The 25,037-nt window shown below is 38.8% G+C and overlaps 2 protein-coding genes and 1 long non-coding RNA gene across 5 annotated transcripts in view; all 3 read left to right on the top strand.

Moving 5' to 3' along the window:
* LOC144628321 (carboxypeptidase B-like) overlaps positions 1–1,785 on the top strand; it is a 14,401-nt gene extending 12,616 nt beyond the window's left edge. Inside the window, exons 9-10 of the mRNA XM_078486415.1 lie at positions 189–273; positions 1,538–1,785. Of these exons, the coding sequence (XP_078342541.1) occupies positions 189–273; positions 1,538–1,719 (267 nt within the window). The 3' untranslated portion in view covers positions 1,720–1,785. The remainder of the gene's footprint in view (positions 1–188; positions 274–1,537) is intronic.
* The window catches only part of LOC144628424 (uncharacterized), a 71,390-nt gene extending 49,528 nt beyond the window's left edge, over positions 1–21,862 (top strand). Inside the window, exon 3 of the long non-coding RNA XR_013566250.1 lies at positions 21,748–21,862. This is a non-coding gene — a long non-coding RNA (uncharacterized LOC144628424). The remainder of the gene's footprint in view (positions 1–21,747) is intronic.
* Positions 4,943–17,682, top strand: LOC144628407 (uncharacterized). Of its 3 annotated transcripts, none has more exons than XM_078486507.1 (5): positions 4,943–5,129; positions 14,067–14,196; positions 14,357–14,389; positions 15,234–15,263; positions 17,531–17,682. In XM_078486507.1, exons 1-5 carry the CDS (start codon positions 5,124–5,126, stop codon positions 17,656–17,658), a joined length of 327 nt encoding a protein of 108 aa, XP_078342633.1. In that variant the 5' UTR covers positions 4,943–5,123; the 3' UTR covers positions 17,659–17,682. The 3 variants fall into 3 exon arrangements, with proteins under 3 accessions (XP_078342633.1, XP_078342636.1, XP_078342635.1); XM_078486510.1 differs by lacking the exon at positions 4,943–5,129 and adding an exon at positions 9,198–9,288; XM_078486509.1 differs by lacking the exon at positions 4,943–5,129 and adding an exon at positions 12,392–12,483.
* Positions 21,863–25,037: the final 3,175 nt, after the last annotated feature.

Genomic DNA, 25,037 nt, shown 5'->3' with positions numbered 1-25,037 from the left:
CTGACTGACTGACTGACTGACAGGCTGACTGACTGACTGACTGACTGACTAGGGAATCGGAGAAAATTCAGATCAGTCGATCATCGTAATTTCTATTCTATTTCTATCGCACTTATGTAAGGTTTTAAAATAAAACTTAATAAATATAACTCATTTAATTCAACTTCATTTTACACTCATGTTGCCAGATGAGGGTTGCTAGGGCGGCCGCGAATGCTATCACAAGTAAGCACGGAACAAAGTTTCAGTATGGATCATCGGCCGCTCTACTATGTAAGAATTACGACTTCGTTATTTACTGTACATATTTCGTTTTAACCCTCGGACGTACAAGGGGGGGGGGGGTGGATGCCACCCCCCCCCCCCGTAAGGTTTTTTCCAAATTTTGAAAAAAGCATTTACCCTACAATGCTCAAACTTTCGGTAGCTGTTCATTCATCCTTTGCGAAAATTTTGATATGTCAACCATGTGTCCATGGTATATGACGTTGCCATGGCAACGTCATAAATACAAGCAGTCTCCCTTACCTGACTCTCTAATGGGGTAAAACGAGCGCGTTTCCGAAAGGGAGATCTGCAAAGATATTCCTGCCCAGACGGCGTTCGGCTCGCTCCAGGCCAGTGTCAGTCTTTTGTTCTCTCTATTACCCACTAGGGTAATTGTTTACTGTTTGTTCGCAGGCCACATTTACTCAAACTGAAAACTGAAAAATAATTCCTGGGTGTAGAGTAGCACTGTGGGGGTAATGCCACTGACCCAAGAACACAACACAATGACCCAAGACCAGGCAGCCCTTGAATTCAGTTCGCTCAATGTAATTAATCTACAATTCAACGAGCTAACTGTTAGACCACAGCACCACCCACAATGAAAAATACTTTCTGTAAGTTTCACAACAAATTCCTCCATTGCAACCAATACACGCCTTACCATTGCCTTAAGCAATGTTTCCTTTATATATTTTTTGACATCATTTTGATAGCTCTTTGATAGGTTCTAATAACGGAGGCTTTCGACAAACAATGAAGAATAAAAATCAGCGATAATAACTTCGAATGACGTTTCGATGAATCCTTCACCACTTTCAAAATCTAAAAGTCAGATTCTTATGAGTTCTTTATATTGAGAACTCATAAGATTCTTATGAGTTCTTTATATTGAGAACTCATAAGAATCTGACTTTTAGAATTTGAAAATGATGAACGATTCATCGAAACGCCATTCAAAATTATTATCGCTGATTTTAATAGTTCTATTTAGTTTTGACCAATCACAATCTCTGAAATGATGAAAACAATGGTTGGCATGGCAACACGCAGGGACAGGAAAACCAACATTTCCTATGTCAGCATCACCATCAAATGTCTTTGATTGTGATTGACCATCATGATCAAAACAGATGGAGCCCATTACAAAATTAAACTTTCAAAATGTTGTTACAAAAATGTGAGATATTTATATAAAAAAGTATAATTATTGGGTAACAACAGCATGCTACATTTCTTTCACCATTTTTTTTTCTGGGGGTTCTTTCAGACCCTGCAGCCGGAGGATCAGAAGACTGGACATACGGGAAACTTGGTGTGAAATATTCCTTCTCGGTGGAGTTGCGTGACACAGGCCGTTACGGTTTCTTACTGCCAGCCAATCAAATCATTCCCACGGGGGAGGAGACATTTGAAGGGTTGAAAGCCTTGGTCAGAGAAATGGAAATTTAGTGACCTGAAGAGGCAACAGTTTGGCTAACTTGCTATTTGAAATTCAAAATAAAAGAAGTTAGCGTATGTGTGGTGTTGATTAAGATTCCCATATCATCTTGTCATCTTCTCTTTCAGTGTCAGTCTTCCTATATATATAGTTCTCGCATATGTGCTATCCCAAATCGAGACCACCTTTTTCAATACGGCTATCTCGCCACAGCCGTTTTTTCGCCTGAACCTAAGTTCAACAGCAATTCGCATTTGCTTTGGTTTTGAATTACTACGCTTAGTGATTGGTTTAAATATCTCGCGCCACTTTTCTCATCCAATCAGAAGTAAAACGAAAACCAATCGTAACTCGCTCACGCCCATTTTTCCCGCGTTTCGTGCCGATCACATGTATTTGCTTCGAGATTTGCTTGGTTTACTTGATTGTTGGTGTCCTTTATGATTAGCTAGAGTGATTACTTTGGTTTTGGATTTTAATAGGACGCTCAATCGAAAATTGCTTTGTCGCAAAGCGAGGCATAAAATTGTGGCAAAGCGGGCGCGTCCACTTCACCATTGGGAGAGGTTCCGTTTGTGTTCCATATTCTTAAGGTGCTTACACGCAAAGGGACATGTATCAGGGACAAAATCACAACATTCCGACACAGGCAAGAACGTGTAGCAGGGACATATATGTTGCATCGACACATCCCATTGTAGCTACATTTTCTTGTGCGTGTACGTACATGCTGTGATTTTGTCCCTGATACATGTCCCTGCGACATGTCCCCACAACATGTCCCTTCGTCTGTCACCACCAGGGACCGCGGAGACCATTTTGAAGTGGTAGGGCTAAAAAGCTGGCTAAGAAAAGCAAGCATTAGGGGTCACTTTTCCTCCATTTATCATGTAAAAATTCATAGCCAAAGGCGCGCGCGACCGGAGCATCCATAAGTAAGCAAATGGTTATCCATCGAGCTGAGAAATTTTTGGGGCGCCGCAAGCCTCGTACGTACGCAAGGATTAGGCCTAGGGACGAGGAGGTTTTCCGCCCGTGGCTAAAGAAAATTACAAACAGCAAATAAAGCTTGCAGGGCAAGTCAAAATGTAGACAACGGGTAAAATTACTCAGCGACACTACACAGGAAAAGATCTGAGAGGTTTATTATCCAACTGCTCTGTTTTGTTTGTCTTTTTTCAAGTGTGAGTGTATCGAAACCTCGATGCGCCTTAACGAAAAAAAATTGTGGCTCTCGTTCAATCGCTACACCGTTAAATTTTAATTTTATTGGGCTCTGGTCACATTTTTCGTAACCGTACAACGAGCAATTGACGTTATTTTCTATCGACTCGATGATGTAGATGTTTCAGTTAGTAAATAATAAAGATGGTAAATTTTTAAGCTCGGTAATAAATAATGAAGATGAAGTATTCAACATGACACGAGCATGGGACAAAGAAAAATTCTGAGTCCCCGACGGGAATCGAACCCATGGCCTCCCAGATACCGGTTGGGCGCTCTAACCAACTGAGCTACGAGAGACTCGTTGTGAGCTGGGCCATTTTACTATGTTAATAAGTGACACGCGTCCTGCATACTGCTAGGATCAGCAATGTCGAATTCATCAAGTTTGTAGTAAATAATAAAGATGGTAAATTTTGATGAATTCGACATTGCTGATCCTAGCAGTATGCAGGACGCGTGTTACTTATCAACCTAGTAAAAATGGCCCAGCTCACAACGAGTCTCTCGTAGCTCAGTTGGTTAGAGCACCCAACCGGTATCTGGGAGGCCATGGGTTCGATTCCCGTCGGGGACTCAGAAATTTTCTTTGTCCCATGCTCGTGTCATGTTGAATACTTCATCTTCATGTTTCAGTTATATCTAAACGAAGTTATGATACGAAAACGCGGGGAAATTTGTTGTGCGGTGTTTTCTGCCAGGCTGAATGAAACCGCGAGTAAAAAGAGCGACAGAGAACTTTCTCCCACGATGTCCTCAAAAGTTATCTATATTCCGTGAAATTGTGGAAAACGAAAATTGTTGACGAGGAGACCCGAAATAATTGCGAATGATATTCCTTGTGCAAGTCCAGTTTGCTTGTTTCTGTTGTTTGCTGTTGAATCTGCGGCCGTCATCATCAAGAATACAATAACTTTAGCAAATGATTGTGTTAATACGAAGCTACGCACTACATAGGACAAGTCCGTTGAAGAAGGAGACAGGAACCTGATGCAAGATAACAACCTGTACTGAATTGCTGAGCCTGATTTTATGACAGAAAATTTCATGATGTGTTTACTTTATGAACACAGTTTCGATAGATTCCGTGTGGTCAAGGTTTAGATTTTTTTCCTATTTAGGTCAAATGTGTAGCTCCGCTTTTAGGCCTTCCTATAGCTATATATTACATTATCCTTTTTATCCGGAGCCCTAAAATATCAACCCAACCAAAAAAGTGGTAGGGCTATAGCCCTACCAGCCCCTCCCCCTCCGCGGTCCCTGACCACCTTTATCAAATCAATGGCACGAGCGTCCTCTGAAATATGCCATGTGTTCAATTGCAGGAGGTGTCCGGTTAGCAACGTTTTACCCTTTCTGTTATTTTTGTGGGTCGGGTTGTATGACACGGCGTCTCCGACAGATAGGTGTCTTGTTCGACAGGGCGTTGCCTTTTGAGGAAAGAAGCCATCTATAATTTGTTGGGAAAACCTAACAAAATGATAATGGAAGACATCATGTTACCGATTAACATTTTAAATTCCAAGAGTGCATCACGGACATATTTTGCCAAAAATTTTCAGCTTTGAAACACTAGAACTCTCCAAGTAGCCTGTTCCAGGCTTTCGGCTAGTTGGGAAGCAGGGCGAAAAACGGCAACCGAATGACCAAGGGTAGGGGAGTGGGGAAAAGATGGATCGCCTCAGTCCTCGCGCCATTTCTTTAATGCGCCGTTCGTCCCGAATTCCATGTTGCTCGCCAACTAACCGAACGCCTGGAACAGGCTATTCTCCAAGTATTTTATACCTCAACAGGAGCCCTCAATTCCTCCACTTTCTCTCGCAAATTTTAAAAAGTCTTATTCCATCTACAAACAACGAGTTCTGTTATTCTTTTTCCGTATGAAAAACTTTTACATTCCCCCACTCCCCACCCCCTACACCACCATTACCACCCTTTCTTTGTCTTACTTTGTCCTCCATTTTCTGGAGTCCAGTCCACACTTTCCAAAAGGCCTGGTTACCTCCAAAATGGCGGCCCATGTTGAACGGGAAAACCGTTTCGAACTTTGGCTCGAAGTCAGACGTTGTGAGGAGGCCAAAGCTTTTGGAATTTCTTGGGACAACGAAACAAAATGAAGACGAGGAGAAATCGCGGCCAACTTAAGATCGGACAGTAATTCTGTTCATTTTTGCCGCCCAGAACGACCAGTATGCAGGTAATTCAGTTTTGGTCATTTCTGTCTATTTTACTTCAATGTACAGTGAGGATGTAATAATGTTTCTAGCATAAAATCCGCCTTTATTTTTTTTCCTCCTTGTCACAAATTAAGACAATATAAAGACGCAATAAATTAAAGATAAGGCAATTAACCCTTGCAGGCTTTCATTTACAAGCTAAGAGCCCCCATATTATTATATTATCACTCTTTATAACCAGGTAAGAAGGTTGCGTGTATTTAAACATAAGCCTACTAATATGGCTAGCAAAAATTTTTTAGTGATTCAAGTTAAAGTTAGTATATGAATTAACTAAATTCATACACAACTTTTGTGGCCCTCAGGGTTCCGAGCCTCCAGCATTAATTTCACATGCAAGTACAGTACCCATTGTTACTCTTGGGTTGGGGGTGGGAGGAAGGCCCTGTGACTGAGTAAAGAGTCTTGCCCAAGAACACAACACAATGACCCCAGCCAGGGCTCAGTGTACTGAGTTTTAGCTTCCCAGTAAATTTTTGAGCCTCCCAATTCCTTATAGTTTTTGTAGATTCTTGTTTGTCTGATTCAGCAATGTTTATTACAAAAACAGAATGTGTACTTGTAATGATAGCTGTTGATAAATAGCCCATTAAATTTTAATTAGTCTCATTATATGGTTCTAGACTTTTTTGTTCTACTGTCCCTGTGAATTATAGAGGGGGTCAGTTAGGTTGGTCAGTGAAGGTGCTCACAAACAAGAAAACATTGTTGCAGAAACCTTGTTGTGAAAACAGTTTTTTCCTCATTTGTATTCATGCAACATTCATTAAATATATTTCAGAAGCAAATTTTGTTTCTGAGAAACTAAATAATATTTCAACGCTTTTCAAAAGGTAATTTGTTCATGGAAACAGGGAAACATTTTTAATGTTGTAATGTTTCCTCTTGCTTAGTCAGTAAAACGAATATGTGATTGTACAATGTTTTCCAATAAACAAATATACTCTAATTCAACATGGCGGTCAGAAAAGTGATACCACCATTGTTTTATCAGGATCAAGAGAGTAAACCTAGGTAAGATTTCGACCATTTTCTCTAGTCAGAGGCTATTTCGTTACCCGACAATTAAACCAGGTCTCATAAGCCTGTAAAACTGGTCTTTAATATTAAAATTTCTCATTCAACTTTGATCTATTTGATTTATCCGCTGGATAGCGATTTATCCGCTGGATAGCGATTTATCCGGTGGAAAGCGTTATCCATCCTTAGAACAGGTGTGCCCTCGTTTGAGGGAGCCTGGAGCTTAGAGGAGAAGACAAAGGGTGTAAGCAAAATAGTGATTTCAGTTGAGGGTTTCTGGAACAAGATTTTAAGAACATTTTGTTGCATTTCGCTCACTCTGGGCCTTAATTCGACAACTTCAGCAACCTTAAGAGTTAAAACGTTTTATTATATAAACATAAGTGAAATACCAGGAAATCTTTCGCGCGAAAAAATCATATCTTCACACTTGAAAATAACGTGTTATTTTCACATGTGAAGATATCGATTTCGAAACATTTTCTGACAAGTTTGCCCTGTTTCAATGCTGAATGAGCCAAATAAAATCGATATTAAGTCAAAACATCTTCGGATCTTCCTCGGCAATCTTCGGATATCTTCGGAAATTTTGGGAAAAGTTCGGAAAATGTTCGAAACCATTCGTACGACCTTTGGACAACATGTTGAGAATCTTCGGAAATCTTTGGAAAATGGTCGGAAATCTTCGGAAAATCGTCAAAAATATCGTAATTAGTAGGTTTATATAATAAACAGAATATTACGTGGTTGCTTGGAGATATAAAATTTATCTTCTCATGTTCAAATCGATATCCCACTCGTTTGCTGCGCTCACTCGTGAGATATTTATTTAAACACTTGAAGATAAATTTCATATCTCCGCGCAACCATGTAATTTCCTCTATATGTTGAATATCGTGGTGGACACAAACCAGTGTATGTCTTCATTGATCACTGTGTTTGTAGGTATATACCGCTGGACAGGGTATGGATTTGAAGCATTTTGCGGTTCTAGAACATGTTTGACATAACTCCCCATTTAAGTCATGATTAATTTTTGCCAATCTTTTGCCAAGACTCATTTTTCTCCACTGAATGTTATCAAGGTCTAAGTGCTGAGTACTCAAAAACTGTTTTTCTAAAAAATAAAACAAACTTTAGTATTTTGAAATATCCCACTATAATAAGTGTACGCAGTTCAACTGAGGACATAGTGTGTGAAATCACATTTATCATAGTAACAGTTAACCTACAAGGAATTTCTATAAAATTTTCTTTGTTTATTTAAAAATGGCAAACAAGTATAAAATATCGGTATTCTAAAATTCTGTACCAAGTAAAAAGAACACACTAAGAGCGTTTTTAGGCTTAAATCGTGAAAAATAAGAACATCCAGTCTCGATTCGGCAGCTCCAAAATTATACATTCTTATATATATGAAAGAAGATTAAGTTTGTAAGAAACAAACTAGTACTCACTTAACAGAAACCATCGCGTGTTCCTAAAGGGACAATTCAACAAACAAATCAAACTAAATGGGTCTATTTTCACAAACTTTCAAATGGTGACAAAGACATAAATGCATTTAAAAAGAGTATTTGCTTAAGGTAGTGTCTAAAATTATGTACTATGTAAGAACACGCTAAGAGCATTTTCAGGCTTAAATATTAAAAAATAAGAACATCCAGCCTCGATTTGGCCTCAGCTTGAAAATTATACATTCTGGCCACTTAGGGTGAAAATCATTACCGTTTCCAATAAAACATGCGAAATTTCATGTAAACTACTAAATAATTGAATTTGGAACAACTTACAGGTGTACGTCAATGAGTATATCTATTAACGTACAGGTATACGTAATCGCGCAAACGTTTGCTCACCGAAATCGCTTGAAACTGGCATAACGAGCTGGTTAACAGGAATTAATTTAACCGAGCAACAGCGGAAGTCATTTTTTTGTAGTAGATTTTGGGTTTATGCCGTGAACTGAAGCCGAGACGTTGCTTTTATGAAGAGAAGACCATTCGGAGTTTCTCGTTCATGGATGTAAGCCCTTCGCACCAAGGTCTCGAATATATACCACTTAAAACAAAACTGTTCCGTTCCGACACAAACCTTTATAAATTGGGTATAACTAAAGTCTTGAGACTGGGTTGCCTTGTTGCTTGTTGGATTTCGAAAGAAAAAAAGGAATACAAACGGTCCATAAGTTAAAACTGTCTCTGTAAAAAAGTCCATCGTATTTTGGTTCGGAAAAAGGTTTTCCATCACTCTAAACCCAGTCGACTCTTTAAGACTATAAGTAAATTCACCGACTTAAGTTTTTACGTTGAAATATCTTTTTAGAGCCTAATTATTCCGAAAAATTCCCAGGGTTCTTATAACCTGACCAAGCTTGGCAGAGAATAATTCGCAATTTTTAGCCATTTAAAATCGTTTTACGAATTTTATTTGTGTTAGCTGTCTTGTATTTTTGTTTTGGAATGGTGAATTCTAACGATTAAGATGTCTGGCCAATTAACATGCTTGTGAAAATCAATATGGTTTCCACTGAGACTTGCAAAATTTCTAGTACTATGGTCTTCTTCTGCTGTTATATACAATATGCCGTGCGTTTGAGTTTGGGCGAAATGTCTGACTCATTACACCAATTGCGCACATACATCAGTAAGAAATGCTTTAAGAGGACCATTTTGCAAGCAGTATTTTCGCGAAAGTATTCGCCTTTGTCAATGACGTGAAAGAGTTTTAATAATAATAATAATAATACTTTATTCAAACACACACAAATTGTATCTGAAAAGGAGGACCACGAGGTTATCCCTATTTAGGTCCCCTAACTAAAATTACAATCTAAAATTTAAAAATTTCTATTGCGTAAATAATGAGCAATTTATTCGTATATCCCCAGGCAAAAAGCATATAATAGTGCTCACCATTTCAATGCAGCCAATCACCAAAGTCGAATTGTCATCAATAACCAATAAAATAAGAAAACATGTTTACCATCTTTCACACCGTCAATTTGGTTTTTAAATCACCGCCCTGTAGACTTTGATCACTTAAGATAGGACGCTACCAGTATTCAACATTGATACAATTATCCAAAGAATATCCGAGGTAAGTTAGATCTCAGAAGTCTCTCAAATACTGCACAGACTGCCGTTAATGATAAGACAAGCGCTCATCGTGTAATGCGTATCAAGCGGTTAATAGGGATTTTTAAATCGGAGAACAAGTGCTAAAAGCTTTCATGTATCACATTTCACAGCAGTGAGGTACCGATAGTCTCGATCCGTCAACTTGCGAGTGCGCGCGTGTGGTCAAAACAGTCTCGTCTCACAATTGCCGCCTACGTGTACTATAAAAGCTGCTGATTGGACTTGCAGAGAAAAGGGAACTGTAAACCGTCCACTAAGTTAATACCTTATCTACGCTAGATGTATGACAAAATGAAATAATTGAATTTGGAACACCTTACACGTGTACGTGTACTCACCGAAATCACTTCAAACGGGCTTAACGAGCTGCCTAACAAGATATAATTTAACCGAGCAACAGCGTAAGTCATTTTTTTGTAGTAGATTTTGGGTTTATGCCGTGGACTGATGCCGAGACGTTGCTTTTATAAAGAGAAGACCATTCGGAGATTCTCTATATTTTTCATGGATGTAAGCCCTTCGCACTAAGGTCTCGAATATATACTACTTAAAACAAAACTGTTCCGTTCCGACACAAACCTTTATAAATTGGGTATAACTAAAGTCTTGAGACTGGGTTGCCTTGTGATAACGTCTGCTTGTTGGATTTCGAGAGGAAAGAAGGAATACAAACGGTCCATAAGTTAAGGCTGTCTCTGTAAATAAGTCCATCGCATTTTGGTTCTGAAAAAGATTTTCCATCACTCTAAACCTAGTCGACTATTTAAGATTATAAGTAAATTCAACGACTTAAATTTTAACGTTGGAATATATTTTTAGAGCCTAATTATTCCGAATAATTCCCAGGGTTTCTTATAACCTGACCAAGCTTGGCAGAGAACGCAATTTGCACAAATATTTGCCACATTTCTCAGTAAAGCATGCAAAGATCGATACCGAATAATTGGCAATTTTTAGCCATTTAAAATTGTTTTACGAATTTTATTTGTGTTAGCTGTCTTGTATTTTTGTTTTAGAATGGTGAATTCTAACGATTAAGATGTCTGGCCAATTAACATGCTTGTGAAAATAAATACGGTTTCCACTGAGACCTGCAAAATTTCTAGTACTATGGTCTTCTTCTGCTGTTCTATACAATTTGCCGTGCGTTTGAGTTTGGGCGAAATGTCTGACTCATTACACCAATTGCGCACATACATCAGTAACAAATTCTTTTAGAGGACCATTTTGCAAGCAGTATTTTCGCGAAAGTATTCGCCTTTAATTTGTTATCGACGTGAAAGAGTTTTCGTATATCCCCAGGCAAAAAGCATAACAGTGCTCTCCATTTCAATGCAGCCAATCACCAGAGTCGAATTGTCATCAATAACCAATAAAATAAGACCACATGTTTGCCATCTTTCACACCGTCAATTTGGTTTTTAAATCACCGCCCTGTAGACTTTGATCACTTAAGATAGGACGCTACCAGTATTCAACATTGATACAATTATCCAAAGAATAGCCGAGGTGAGTTAGATCTCAGAAGTCTCTCAGATACTGCACAGACTGCCGTTAATGGTAAGACAAGCGCTCATCGTGTAATGCATATAGTTAATAGGGATTTTTAAATCGGAGAACAAGTGCTAAAAGCTTTCATGTATCTCATTTCACAGCAGTGAGGTACCGATCGTCTCGATCCGTCAACTTGCGAGTGCGCGCGTGTGGTCAAAACAGTCTCGTCTCACAATTGCCGCCAACGTGTACTATAAAAGCTGCTGATTGGACTTCCAGAGAAACACAGACTGTAAACCATCCACTTAGTTAATACCTTATCTACGCTAGATGTATGACAAAATGAAATACTTGAATTTGGAACACCTTACACGTGTACGTCCATGAGTATATCTATTAACGTACAGGTATACGAAAACGTCCAAACGTTTACTCACCGAAATCGCTTCAAACGGGCTTAACGAGCTGCCTAACAAGATATAATTTAACCGAGCAACAGCGTAAGTCATTTTTTTGTAGTAGATTTTGGGTTTATGCCGTGGACTGATGCCGAGACGTTGCTTTTATGAAGAGAAGACCATTCGGAGATTCTCCTTATTTTTCATGGATGTAAGCCCTTCGCACTAAGGTCTCGAATATATACCACTTAAAACAAAACTGTTCCGTTCCGACACAAACCTTTATAAATTGGGTATAACTAAAGTCTTGAGACTGGGTTGCCTTGTGATAACGTCTGCTTGTTGGATTTCGAGAGGAAAGAAGGAATACAAACGGTCCATAAGTTAAGGCTGTCTCTTTAAAAAAAGTCCATCGCATTTTGGTTCTGAAAAAGATTTTCCATCACTCTAAACCTAGTCGACTATTTAATATTATAAGTAAATTCAACGACTTAAATTTTAACGTTGGAATATATTTTTAGAGCCTAATTATTCCGAATAATTCCCAGGGTTTCTTATAACCTGACCAAGCTTGGCAGAGAACGCAATTTGCACAAATATTTGCCACATTTCTCAGTAAAGCATGCAAAGATCGATACCGAATAATTGGCAATTTTTAGCCATTTAAAATTGTTTTACGAATTTTATTTGTGTTAGCTGTCTTGTATTTTTGTTTTAGAATGGTGAATTCTAACGATTAAGATGTCTGGCCAATTAACATGCTTGTGAAAATAAATACGGTTTACACTGAGACCTGCAAAATTTCTAGTACTATGGTCTTTTTCTGCTGTTCTATACAATTTGCCGTGCGTTTGAGTTTGGGCGAAATGTCTGACTCATTACACCAATTGCGCACATACATCAGTAACAAATTCTTTTAGAGGACCATTTTGCAAGCAGTATTTTCACGAAAGTATTCGCCTTTAATTTGTTATCGACGTGAAAGAGTTTTCGTATATCCCCAGGCAAAAAGCATAACAGTGCTCTCCATTTCAATGCAGCCAATCACCAGAGTCGAATTGTCATCAATAACCAATAAAATAAGACCACATGTTTACCATCTTTCACACCGTCAATTTGGTTTTTAAATCACCGCCCTGTAGACTTTGATCACTTAAGATAGGACGCTACCAGTATTCAACATTGATACAATTATCCAAAGAATAGCCGAGGTGAGTTAGATCTCAGAAGTCTCTCAGATACTGCACAGACTGCCGTTAATGGTAAGACAAGCGCTCATCGTGTAATGCATATAGTTAATAGGGATTTTTAAATCGGAGAACAAGTGCTAAAAGCTTTCATGTATCTCATTTCACAGCAGTGAGGTACCGATCGTCTCGATCCGTCAACTTGCGAGTGCGCGCGTGTGGTCAAAACAGTCTCGTCTCACAATTGCCGCCTACGTGTACTATAAAAGCTGCTGATTGGACTTGCAGAGAAAAAGGAACTGTAAACCGTCCACTAAGTTAATACCTTATCTGCGCTAGATGTTTGACAAAATGAAGTAATTGAATATGGAACACCTTACACGTGTACGTCCATGAGTATATCTATTAACGTACAGGTAAACGAAAACGTCCATACGTTTACTCACCGAAATCGCTTCAAACGGGCTTAACGAGCTGCCTAACAAGATATAATTTAACCGAGCAACAGCGTAAGTCATTTTTTTGTACTAGATTTTGGGTTTATGCCGTGGACTGATGCCGAGACGTTGCTTTTATGAAGAGAAGACCATTCGGAGATTCTCCTTATTTTTCATGGATGTAAGCCCTTCGCACTAAGGTCTCGAATATATACCACTTAAAACAAAACTGTTCCGTTCCGACACAAACCTTTATAAACTGGGTCTAACTAAAGTCTTGAGACTGGGTTGCCTTGTGATAACGTCTGCTTGTTGGATTTCGAGAGAAAAAAAAGGAATACAAACGGTCCATAAGTTAAGGCTGTCTCTTTAAAAAAGTCCATCGCATTTTGGTTCGGAAAAAGATTTTCCATCACTCTAAACCCAGTCGACTATTTAAGATTATAAGTAAATTCATCGACTTAAGTTTTAACGTTGGAATATATTTTTAGAGCCTAATTAATCCGAATAATTCCCAGGGTTTCTTATAACCTGACCACGCTTGGCAGAGAACGCAATTTGCACAAATATTTGCCACATTTCTCAGTAAAGCATGCAAAGATCAATACCGAATAATTCGCAAATTTTAGCCACGTTAGCCTAACTTTTTCAAGTTGTAATACGTTTCTATCCAAGGCATCCGCAGCCAAAAGATGCTCGTTAACAGTTTCAATGCTCTTATATAACAGTTTTTAACAAAAATGGAATATTATTTTTAGGTTTCTTTGTCACAAATATTATTTTTGGCTGTTCAAAAATCTGTAAAATCCGTGACATAGTCCCTTTAAACTAAGCACGTCAATAAAATCCTGGGGAAAAACAAAATTGGAAATAACAGAAGCGCCTCTTTTTCATCGCAAGCAGTGCAACGAGTCTCGTCTAGAGGGCGGTACCATGATTTGATGCTTCCTTGGTTTACAATTTGTCATAGGTTACGCTCATTCCAGGCGTAAAAACAAAACGATTCATGAACAATCATTTCTTTATATTTAAAAGCTTTGCACTAGGTAGGGGTGTCTTAACTTCAAAAGATAATGAGAAATAACGTTATCTGATTGGTCCTGCTTCTTTGTATTATGAAGTAATACAACGCAAGCGGGAATGAGTTACCCAACTCGTGACATCAATAATTTACCCGGGGTGCGAATAAATGTTTCATTAACCAAATCAAACGTTTCACAGGTATCTAAGGGACGCAAGATTATCAAGAAGAAACTCTTATCACAAGCGAAGAAATTCACAACCATGAAGACTGCTGTTTTACTTTGCCTTGTTGTTTGGCTGGTTTGTGTCGCTGATGCCAAAAAATCAGGTTACTTTTGTTTTATTTTCATTGTAAATGTCTCAGCATATGTACTTTGACCTGCATTTTAGTACGAAAACAAATTTGTCTCGCTGTTGATGCATCGCAAGCCGTTTCTCATTAGTTGTTTAATCTGTGTTTGTAATTTAATTTAATTTTGAATTTATAGATGCTTCAAGAGATGATCACGATGAAAAGAACGGTGAGCTGTTTTCTCCACTTTCTTTTGAATGTTTTGCCAGCGACAAATTCAGTTATTTGTTCTTTTGATTTCTTTCCATTCTCGTTCAGTTCAGGGATATTTACTTATGGGTCATATTAGCTGTATGCCCGCCCCCCGGGGACTCTTTTTTAGAAGCTATATATGTATGTACGGAGCCAAAAGGTAGTGTTTTCGAGCTGCTGTGCTCCAAAATTTGACCAGTTTGGCGTGAAATAAGGTATTGAATGCTTTGTGCACTCCAGGCAGAATTACGGAGGTATATAATTCTTGGTAGTAACTTTTTTGATAACTTGGAAGTGTTTACGCAAACCGAAGCAGTCCCTGAGTAGGATTTAGTCTGAAATAGGGTGAGAACGTTTGGGTCAGGAAGGAATTGGAAAATGGCATACTTTGGTCTCGGAAATAGAGTAAGGGTTTAAGGAAGGTCAATAAGCAATTATATTTAACAAATGAAGAAAGCAGCGCAATTTCTTCTACTGTGGAATTTAAGCCTTTTCTATTTTTTAACCAAATAATCAAAGTTTGAGATAGCGAAGTACATAAATTCCATGATAAAATCATTCAAATCAATGTGTTTTACAATCTTTATTGTAAGAGATCTTAGCGCTTTTTATCTTTTTATCATTGTAACAATTTTAGCAATTTATCTATTTTTAGCTTAGCTTTTTAGCCTTTTTACCTTAATATAGTTTTAATGTTTTTTATCTACTAGTTTTAATGTTTTTATTTACACACGACCCCACAAGCTATGTAGCTTTTTTATCCCATCGTGTATAAATAAAGGTTTTGATTGATTGATTGATTGATTGATTTTATAATTTAGATCGAAAGCGTATGGACAATAGGGTGGAAGGTAGGTGTTTTCTCTTGAAAGTGTATAGTTGATTATAATTCCAAATCAAATTTCGTCGTTGTCTTGTTTAGTCTTAAACTCTGCACCCCGCCTCCAACCTTCTTAACACTTTAAAATTCATTTTATACAATATTTAAAAAGCAGGGCCATCAACTGCAGAACCAAAAGTTCTGAAAATTGCCAGAGTCACGTTAAACAGCAACCCATGAAAGCAATGCTTGATATCTTTCATTTGAATGGTCACACACTAGGGTTTTATCCACTTGAAAGTTAGAACTACCTTTAACGGCATAATAAACAGCACCGCATGAAAGTTCTGCTAAATAGCTTTCATTTGAATGGTTACACACTAGGGTTTCACTGATCCAGAGACGTAAAAGATAGAGCCACCTTGTACAGCATAATACACAGCACCACATGAAAGTTCTGCTCAATAGCTTTCATTTGAATGGTTACACACTAGGGTTTCATCCAGAGACGCATCCTCGGAGACCCAGGGGCAGTTAGTGGGGGCGACGGGCAGCTTATCGGGACAACGGGATTTTCGGGCGAAAGTTTACAACATAGAGCGTAACAGCCCCTGGGCACTTTGTCTTACCGAACCAGTTCCAGAAGCGTTTGAACTCCTTCCTCTTGATTGGCCACAAAAATTATTTTTGTGGCCAATCAGCGAGGTTGACCAGAAAAGCGACTCTGACGTCTTCTTACACGAAGTTGTTTTCCTCATAGACTCGTCGTTGTTGTTAAGCCCGTCCATCGGATGATACTACGTGGGTCTCAGATAAAAAAGCAAAACAGAAACAAAACAACGAGGCCTGGGAATATGTTAAATGTAGCATAGCGCAAGGAAACCAAAAGTTTTTAAAGCTATACGCGAGCACCTCTTGTTTAGAAGTTTTGTTTTTGTTATTTAAATATCCATCAAATTAAACAAAAACCCTTTGTTTTAACTGTCAAGCTGGAAACAAAATAACAATAGGTGACGACAGCGATATCTTCGCTAACGCGTGGCCCGTGCAGTGAAGTACCCAGACCGTGGCAAGTTCCAGAAGTCGGGCAACGACCGAGAAAAATAATAAGAGTTGTTGTTTACTCGAATAACTATTAAAAAGCGCGCAACTAACAGTGTAGAACTGGCAATCGTCTAAGGTTTATTTTTTTCTGAGACTCTACATGTAATAGCATCCGATTGATGGGCAGAGCATCCACGACAAGTCTATGAGGAAAACAACTTCGTGTAAGAAGACATCAGAGTCGCTCTTCTGGACAACCTCGCTGATTGGCCACAAAAATATTTTTGTGGCCAATCAAGAGGGAGGAGTTCAAACGCTTCTGGAACTGGTTCGGTAAGACTAAGTGCCCAGGGGCTGTTACGCTCTATGTTGTAAACTTTCGCCCGAAAATCCCGTTGTCCCGATAAGCTGCCCCTCGCCCCCATTAACTGCCCCTGGGTCTCCGAGGATGCCAGAGACGTAAAAGATAGAGCCACCTTGTACAGCATAATACACAGCACCACATGAAAGTTCTGCTCAATAGCTTTCATTTGAATGGTCACCGAGACACTAGGGTCATCCACAAACTCAGAATTGAGAGGGCTTAGAACCATACATAGTACACCTTGCTAGCAAAATTATTACTGTACATTTACTATGGCACATAAAAGTACTGCTCGATAGCTTTTCATTTAAATAGCAGGGTTTCACACAGAATTCAAAGTTAGACCTATAATTATTCCTTTTTCATCATAAACTTCTGCCACAATCTCATAAAGTTCGGGACACACTAGGCGACACGTCGCTGCAACACGTCGCTGCGACATGTCGCCTCGTGTGACATGGTGCATTCTTGCGACAAACCAGTCGCTGCGACAGAATTTTGTCGCTGCGACGTGTCGCACTAATTTAAACCAGTTTGAATTCGTGCGACACATCGCAGCGACAAAATGAGCGATAGCAGCGTTGTCGCAGCGTGTCTACACGTCTGCGACAAATCGCTGCGACTAGTTGTTGCGACAAAATGTAAATTAACCAATGAGAGAGCGTCATGTATTTTCGCCATATTGAATTGGAAAACTAGTTCGCATTCCCACTCTTCCAAATTCGCTGTTTGTGCACCGAACAAACAACTTGTCGCAGCGAATTGTTTTTAAGCAGTACACACAGAGCGACTTGTCGCCTAGTGTGTCCCGACCTTTAAGGCCACGAGATTGGACTCTGGAAGTGAAAATGTGAGTAACTTGCACATTGATTTCATTTTTTTTTTCTCAGAGTGTACTGAAGAGGAAGCAGAAAGAAAACACTGTCTGGATGGCGCAACTTGCTATACTTTCCTGCTTAAAGATTCACAGAGATACCTTTTTTGCTCAAGGGGACCTCCAGTTCCTTTAGAAGTTTAAAATAAAAGAGTTAATGTGAAATTCTGTCCAGAACATTGATCATTGACCCGCACGGGTGAACAAAGATACGTTACCGTCGAACCTATGGAGTATATATTATAGGTCAAATTGGTTTTTAGCTTAAATTTAACAATTGGTTCATGCTTTAGCGTGCACCATCGAGTTATGGAGCACGCGGGAAGTTTGGAGAGCACGAAAAAAGCGTACGTAAGAGTTGCTCGAGGTGATAGCCAAAAGCTACTCTAGCTTTTTGAGTGCTCTCCAAACTTCCCAAGTTTGCTCAAGCTGTCAGCGTGCACAGTTGGATTTTGTACACGCTTAATTTGATTGCGCGGCTCTGCTAGCTATGTTATAATTGTTTCTAGGCTAGGTTAATCTGTTTTAACCTGAAGATAACACTTAAACAATGATATAAAACATTCATTAAAAAGAATCCAAATAAATAAAATCAAATTGTTTTAAAGCTGATTTCCAGTCCGTACTGCGCAGACTCGGGGTTTGTTTACGTTTTTGTTTTGAATTCGTTGAAACGTTACACTTCGGTGACAGCATACATGAAGTTTTTTAGTCCGCCATTACAGTTCGCTTCGTTCAAGAACTTCCGATGAGCTGAAACGTCGGTTTGAAATAGCGTCAAGGTTCTTCTACTTGTTATTATTTGTTCTGCAAGGATATCTGGCGTTAATAATGAAGAAACAGGTAAGTTTGTCACGTAATTTTTAGTTTTGCTTTGTTTGTGAGGCTCACATAAACATTGCAGCCGAGATTGCGCAGTACGGACTGTAATTTATCTTTAAGTGATTAACAGAGTTTTAACTTTAGGTTGAAACATATCAAACCTAGGTTGGAAACAGATTTGACCTGAAAATCAATATAACCAGCAACATATTCCGACCAATAATTGTAGCCACCCTCCCCCTCTCTTCATACTATTTAGGATTCCTCCTCCACCTCATAATGCCCGAGGCTGAAAGATTGTTGAAAAATAAACAGTTGGCCGAGAAGCGAAGCTTCGAGGGCATCTGTGAAATTTTGAGGAAAATCTTTCAGCCAAGGGCATTATCCTCCAATATACCAGCAAGCCAGAAAGGGGTATTTTTGTTTTATAACCCTCCGATTAATTTCTTCAACGCGCTTTGTCGCCAGTAAATGTATAGGAAAAAACCTACGTAATAAACTCGGCGTAACTGTGGTTGAAACAAATGTAAGGTGATTGGCTTACCCTGTGATTTCATAAAAAGTTAGAATTGAATAAGGTGACTTCATTCGTTTGTTTTGTGCTTGCCTACAAAAATCGGGCGACGGATATCAAATCGGACGGGGTATATTCGCAGATACCCGTCGTCCTTTTTTGTACCACGTGATGCGTTTCGTCCAATGAGCGCTCGCAAAAATTAATGGGTGGGTTATAATTAACAATTATTCACCGAAGTGGAGGTGAATAGTGGTGGATATTTACCGAGGCGCGAAGCGGCGAGGTTAATATCCACCACATTCCCCTGACACTGAGGTGAATAGTTGTTTTAGTATATACCACACAAGTTGAATAACTAGGGGACTAAAACATCACTTTCGGTAAACAAAGCGACGCGCGAAGGCAGTTTGTTTCTCTTTAGCTGCTCGGAGGTGAATATATAGTACTTTGCTAATCACCTCCGAATTAACCAATTAGCGCGTGCGAAAAGCACTATTCACTTGTGTGGTATTCTTGGTTTTCACGTGACGTCATCAAAATTCTCAAATCCAGATTCGCAAGACCCCTGAGTTTTTATCCTTCACTGGCTATTAGACGTCCTTAATATATATCATTTTGAAGGTTTTTAGTTCGATAGCAATCGCCGTCTTTAAGATAAAGCATTTTGAATTTCGGAGTTTCACGCCACGCGAGATCCAAGATGGCCGCCAGAAGGCTGTCACGTTCTCTTAAAAAAATGCCTTATCTTGCGATGTTTAACAATCTGAACAGTTGTGGTTTTGCTAAAAGTATTTATGTGAACGTTTACTTGTTCACGAGGGTGATCTGGCCGCTTTTTATAACCAAATTTAATGCCAGATGTTTTCATTGATTTCCGGCGTCCATGTTGGAGTCCAACCAGTTGGACTCCAGCATGGAGTTTCCATACTGTGCTCTCTAAATTTGCGTGAAACATTTTGACGGATAACTCGAATGCGGAACAACATACTGACCTGAGACTTGGACAAAAAGTTTACTTAGTAATTTTCTACAACCTGTAATATTCTTGATTTTTTTGACTCAATGGTTTTGGATTTATTTTTTCGCGGTGTGACAGTGGCGTGACAGTGAAAACCACCTATATACTAATGTTCGATATTGGCCTGTTTTACCACCAATTTTACACCGAAACTGATCATGATCACGTTTTTTTTTTCAATTAGCACTGTCAGAATGCAATCTATATTCAAAATGAACAGTCGTGCGGAAAGATCTGTCCAACCTGTATTAGTTGCATATCACAAGAATCCGCTGACGTGTAAACTAATGAATGACCATTCCTCCAAATCCCGAAGAAGTCCGGGTTTAGCATGATAAGGGTTAAGATCCCGGTAGCCTGCGTAGCAGGCGTCGAAAGGGGAGGGAGGGGGAGTTGGGAAGAGAGAGAGAAAGAGGGAAAAAATGGAGGGAGAGTGGGGGGCGTCGAAAGGGGAGGGAGGGAGAGTTGGGAAGAGAGAGAGAAAGAGGGGAAAAAATGGAGGGGGAGTGGGGGGCGTCGAAAGGGAAGGGAGGGGGAGTTGGGAAGAGAGAGAGAAAGAGGGAAAAAACGGAGGGGGAGTGGGGGGCGTCGAAAGGGGAGGGAGGGGGAGTTGGGAAGAGAGAGAGAAAGAGGGAAAAAATGGAGGGAGAGTGGGGGGCGTCGAAAGGGAGGGAGGGGGAGTTGGGAAGAGAGAGAGAAAGAGGGGAAAAATGGAGGGGGGAGTGGGGGGCGTCGAAAGGGGAGGGAGGGGGAGTTGGGAAGAGAGAGAGAAAGAGGGGAAAAATGGAGGGGGAGTGGGGGGCGTCGAAAGGGGAGGGAGGGGGAGTTGGGAAGAGAGAGAGAAAGAGGGAAAAAATGGAGGGGGAGTGTACGCAGGCTAAGATCCCGGAAAGAAATATCCACGTGTTAATATTGCTTTATAGCTTTTCCTTTCAATCCTATTTTCGGACAACTCATGAGGGAGGCCCCGCCCGAATAAGGTACCTTTTCCAGTCTCTAGGTGTATGAAAGGGTTGGGATTTCACGAGTTGGAGTAAACAAATGGTTAGGGAAAACTGTCATAAAGGGCCTTTCAATATATCTCGAACAGACCTACCGAGCAGTCGATTCATTTATTTTGAGACGTTATTCGTGTGAAAAATTAATACTAGTGCAAGAGATGTAGGAACCTTGTGTAGGTATGTAAAAGGGGTACTATTTTCTATCGAAGGTTTATAAAAGGGGTACCTTTTCTGTCAAGAATGGTATATAATATTAATCGATATTTAAACAGGGTAACCCCTTCAGTCGCAGGACTGGTATCAACGGGGACCCTGTATAACATAAAATAAAAGAAATAATAACAGCATGAAAGGGCTGAGGTAAGTTAAGATTATTTCCGAAAATAAACCCCCCAAAGTAGTTTTTTAATATTTTTAATTCTTATATTTTAATATAAATTTTTTTAATATTAAGTCACACAAAAATTCCTTCGCGTACACCTTTTTACATCGTTACTTTTGTTCTCAAAGTTATTTCAAACAGATTGATCTGATTACCTTTCTCTGCACTAAAATCTGTAAGCTATAGCCAACAAGTGCGAAGAATAGATATGGTCGTAAAAAGGCTCGAAAATAAATATTCTTAAACTCTTTCAAATGCACGTTGACCAAGGTTCCTTTCTAAAACACTTTTCATATTCTACTATGAATTTTTCCAAATACAAAAACAATTGAACGAAAGGGCAAGGGTTAGTATGCACGATAGTTTTTTGTTCCTTTCCTCGTCTGTGATTCGCTGGCTGAGAATGCGTGCAAACAAACTTCTGCGCGAAACATATGACGTACTTGCGAGCGATTGGTTTGAGTTTCTAATCCATATTCATGACAAATTGCAGAATCTGCATCAAACCATGCTGTCCGTTGATGTGTGAAGACATGTTTCTTATGAAGCAAGAAGATGCTTGACACGAAGAAGGACTAAAGCAGGGAAAGATGTCTTTAAGCTGTTACGACCGAAGGTGAGCAGTGCTCTTGGAAAATGCTTCTATCATTTTGTCCAGAAAACCAAAAGAGTGTAGTCGGAGTTAGTTCGCGCGCGCTTGTTGATCGCTTTGAACGCCCGGCTTCAACTTTTAACTCGACACGGCAAAGCATTTTAGCTCATTTTCGCTCGCATTTCGGTCAATGATAGAGTCTCTGATCTCAACTAAAGAAGCGCATTATGTTTGGAGAACTTTTAAACAGTTTTGTCGTCTAAAGCGGCAAGAAAAATTTTGCGTTCTGAAAGCTAGTAAACTTGTTAACTTTTCAACGCGACCACGTGCATATGGAAGTTGTCAGTATTCTTAACATGTACGCTTTGAGGCCTGTTTATTGCGGTAAAATTTCCGAGTCAAAAAGCCTTGCTTAGTTACTTTTCGCATAGGAATTGCAATATATTGTGCCGAAATCTTAAGCATAAACTTTGGTGTTATTCATGATAATATTATTTGCGCGAGTTTTCTTGTCCTGCGCGCGCGAAGCCACTCGCGCGTTTGCTATGGCGATACAAAACTGCATTCAGCATTTTTTCTATAAGATTTTGATATCTACTAAAAAACAGTAAGCATTTGCTGATCTTTGAATTCTTTATTCCATTTTCAGATTAGCCAAGTCCATGTGGAGAAAAGGAAAGCAAAGAACGTGGTTAAAAGGACAAGAAGGAACATATTAATCAAGCAAAAACTGGCTAAATAAGATAAGAACTTTTGAAATTACTTAATAATTGTTCTTAAAGTGGCGGCTGGAAATCTTCTAAATTTGTAAGATGGGTTTATGCGATTGGATTTTCATCAAGTAATATAAAAGTAAACAAACAACCAAAAAGACATTGTGAAATTGGCACGCACTACTTGAAAAGTAGTTAAATATCAGCCGCCTCTTTCCGTAACATTCACAGAAATGCAACCTTGAACGATCGTCTATTTTCTTTTAACGTCTAATTATTAATTATTTTGATTCAGTTTTTCTCGGAAAAAATTAATAATTGTCTTGTCTTGTTAAAAATTGGGTATTTTACTAAATCTCCGCTACAAAAGCTTAAACAATTTTTTTGATTCTGAAGCATTGGTTGCTCAAATTTTTTTTAACGATCGTCTGTTTTCTTTTTTATTTAGTTTACAACTATGATTGTCTTGATATATTACAAAATTTAGCAGATATACTGAATCTAGTCAACAAACTGGTTTAAACAAGTTTTCGATTCTGTAGTGTTGATCGTTCAAGGTTTTTTCGTTATATGTTGCTATTGTTACAACATTTGGTTGATGTAGCAGGAAAGTGATCGATTTAAGGTGGCACTGCAAAGCAAACAAGATCAGAATTCGATCTACTTAAAATGAAACTAAGAAAGAAAATATAGCAATATTAAAAATCTTGTCCAATTTAAATGTCAATTTAAGCACTTAGGTTTGAAAATGATTTGATTAGTTTTTTTCGCGGAATAATTTTTATACTGGCTAATAGTGCCACCTTAAAAATATTCACAAGCTTGCTGCATCAATTAATTGTAATTGACAAGAGAGCACTCCACGCTGGCGTTGTCAATGTAAAAACAAAACACAAAAATTCTTTGATTTTTTAATCATCGAGCCGTGGTAAATTTTAAATTGCTTTAAACAGCTCTGAACTTTGATTTGGCATGTTTTGGTCGCGTAAAATGACGCACACAAAAAAGTTTTGATTTAAGCATGTGTTCTCTTGTCGTTATGGAAGTTAAGTGTATACAATACATGCAAACCCTGGTGTCTGGTTCGGAAGATATCACGATGCTTTCTCTATTAGTCAGTTTTTCGAGTTATAAAGACCACAGAATTCAAGTTTTGAAACATTTTCTGGTTACCACAGGCAGCCCAAGCTCATGATACGAGTGTTCGGATGATTATGTGATCGAGGGAGGCGTGCGTGACTCTTAAGCATCCGCAGCGTTGCGTTACTATAGACCGGCTTGTACCCCGTAGACGGGTGGGAAGTGGGGTGGGGGCTGCTTCTAAAGGAGGGAACTCCTAAAGGAGCCAAATTTATCCAATTAATTAGTGAGCATTTCCAAAATTTCATTTTGACGTATTAAGATTTTACAAGGGTGAAGACGTTTAGAATGATATTCAAAACCTCGTATGCCTTTTGCTTAATTGCCGGGAGTTTGAGTGGGTATTTTTTGTTTTTGTTTTGATTTGTTTTTTGTTTTGTTTTTTGGATCGTCTGAATTTGTTAAGAGGGAGCCCCTAAAAGAAACCAAAGTTCTCTCAATAAATTCTGGGCACCGGAAAATTTCTTTTTACCTCGTTAAGAGTTTATAGCGGTTGGATTTCCAAATACAACCTCAAACGCTTTATAAAGATATTCTAAACGGGCAATAGTGTAACGCAACACTGCTGATGCTTTTGAGTCACGTATGCTTCTATCACGTGATCGATCGAGGCCTCGTATCGTGAGCTTGCGCTGCCTGTGGTTACTTTTCTATTCTGGAAATGAATCCAAAGCAAAACGTTTGATTTCTTGCAATGATTAAACATAAGTCGAGATTTTATGCACCACATTTGTCTTGTTTATCCTTGCCGTGTTAAATTGTTGTTAACTTCTGATGCTAAACACAAGTTACTTGGAGAACTTATTTTGTTTGTGATTAACAAATATCTTTGTTTAAAATTGTTTTTGGATCATACTTTCGCATTTAGAATATCTATTAGAAAATTTTATTGCAATTTTATTGACTTCTGGTGCTACACTCGTTTGGAAGCACAGACATCGACATTTTTTGGTTATATTCAAATTACCTTTTGTGAATTTATCAATTTAACGGAATCCTGATTTTATTTTTCATTAGTCTGCAAAATTATTTATCAAAAGGCAAATTTACTACACCAGAATTGGTTTTTAAAACAATTTTTTTTTACAATTAGCAACGAGGAAATTTGTAAGTATCTTTTGAAATTTCCTTTTCGGAGTCCGAGAGTTATAAAAAATGAAAATATATCGGACGAAATAGAATTCAAAACACACGTTTTTCTGTCCAAATTGTTATTTTGACGTGGTCTTTATAACTTTTAATCTATTTTTTTTAACTTATTAGTTTTGTTTAGCAGAGGTTCGTGTTAAGGGTGGGACAGTATAGAGAATAGAGATTTTATCACTGGACCAGACACAA

This window comes from Oculina patagonica, chromosome 10 (assembly GCF_052425735.1).
Source record: "Oculina patagonica isolate OP01 chromosome 10, crgOcupat, whole genome shotgun sequence".
Taxonomy (NCBI): Eukaryota; Metazoa; Cnidaria; class Anthozoa; order Scleractinia; family Oculinidae; genus Oculina; species Oculina patagonica.
The sequence above is the reverse complement of the archived record's forward strand: the minus strand, read 5'-3'. Positions and strand labels throughout refer to the sequence as shown.

Coding starts and splice junctions, on each gene's coding strand:
- LOC144628407 (XM_078486507.1), top strand. Junction 14,390..15,233: donor TGATCACGATGAAAAGAACG/GTGAGCTGTTTT, acceptor TTTATAATTTAG/ATCGAAAGCGTATGGACAAT. Junction 15,264..17,530: donor TATGGACAATAGGGTGGAAG/GTAGGTGTTTTC, acceptor TTTTTTTCTCAG/AGTGTACTGAAGAGGAAGCA.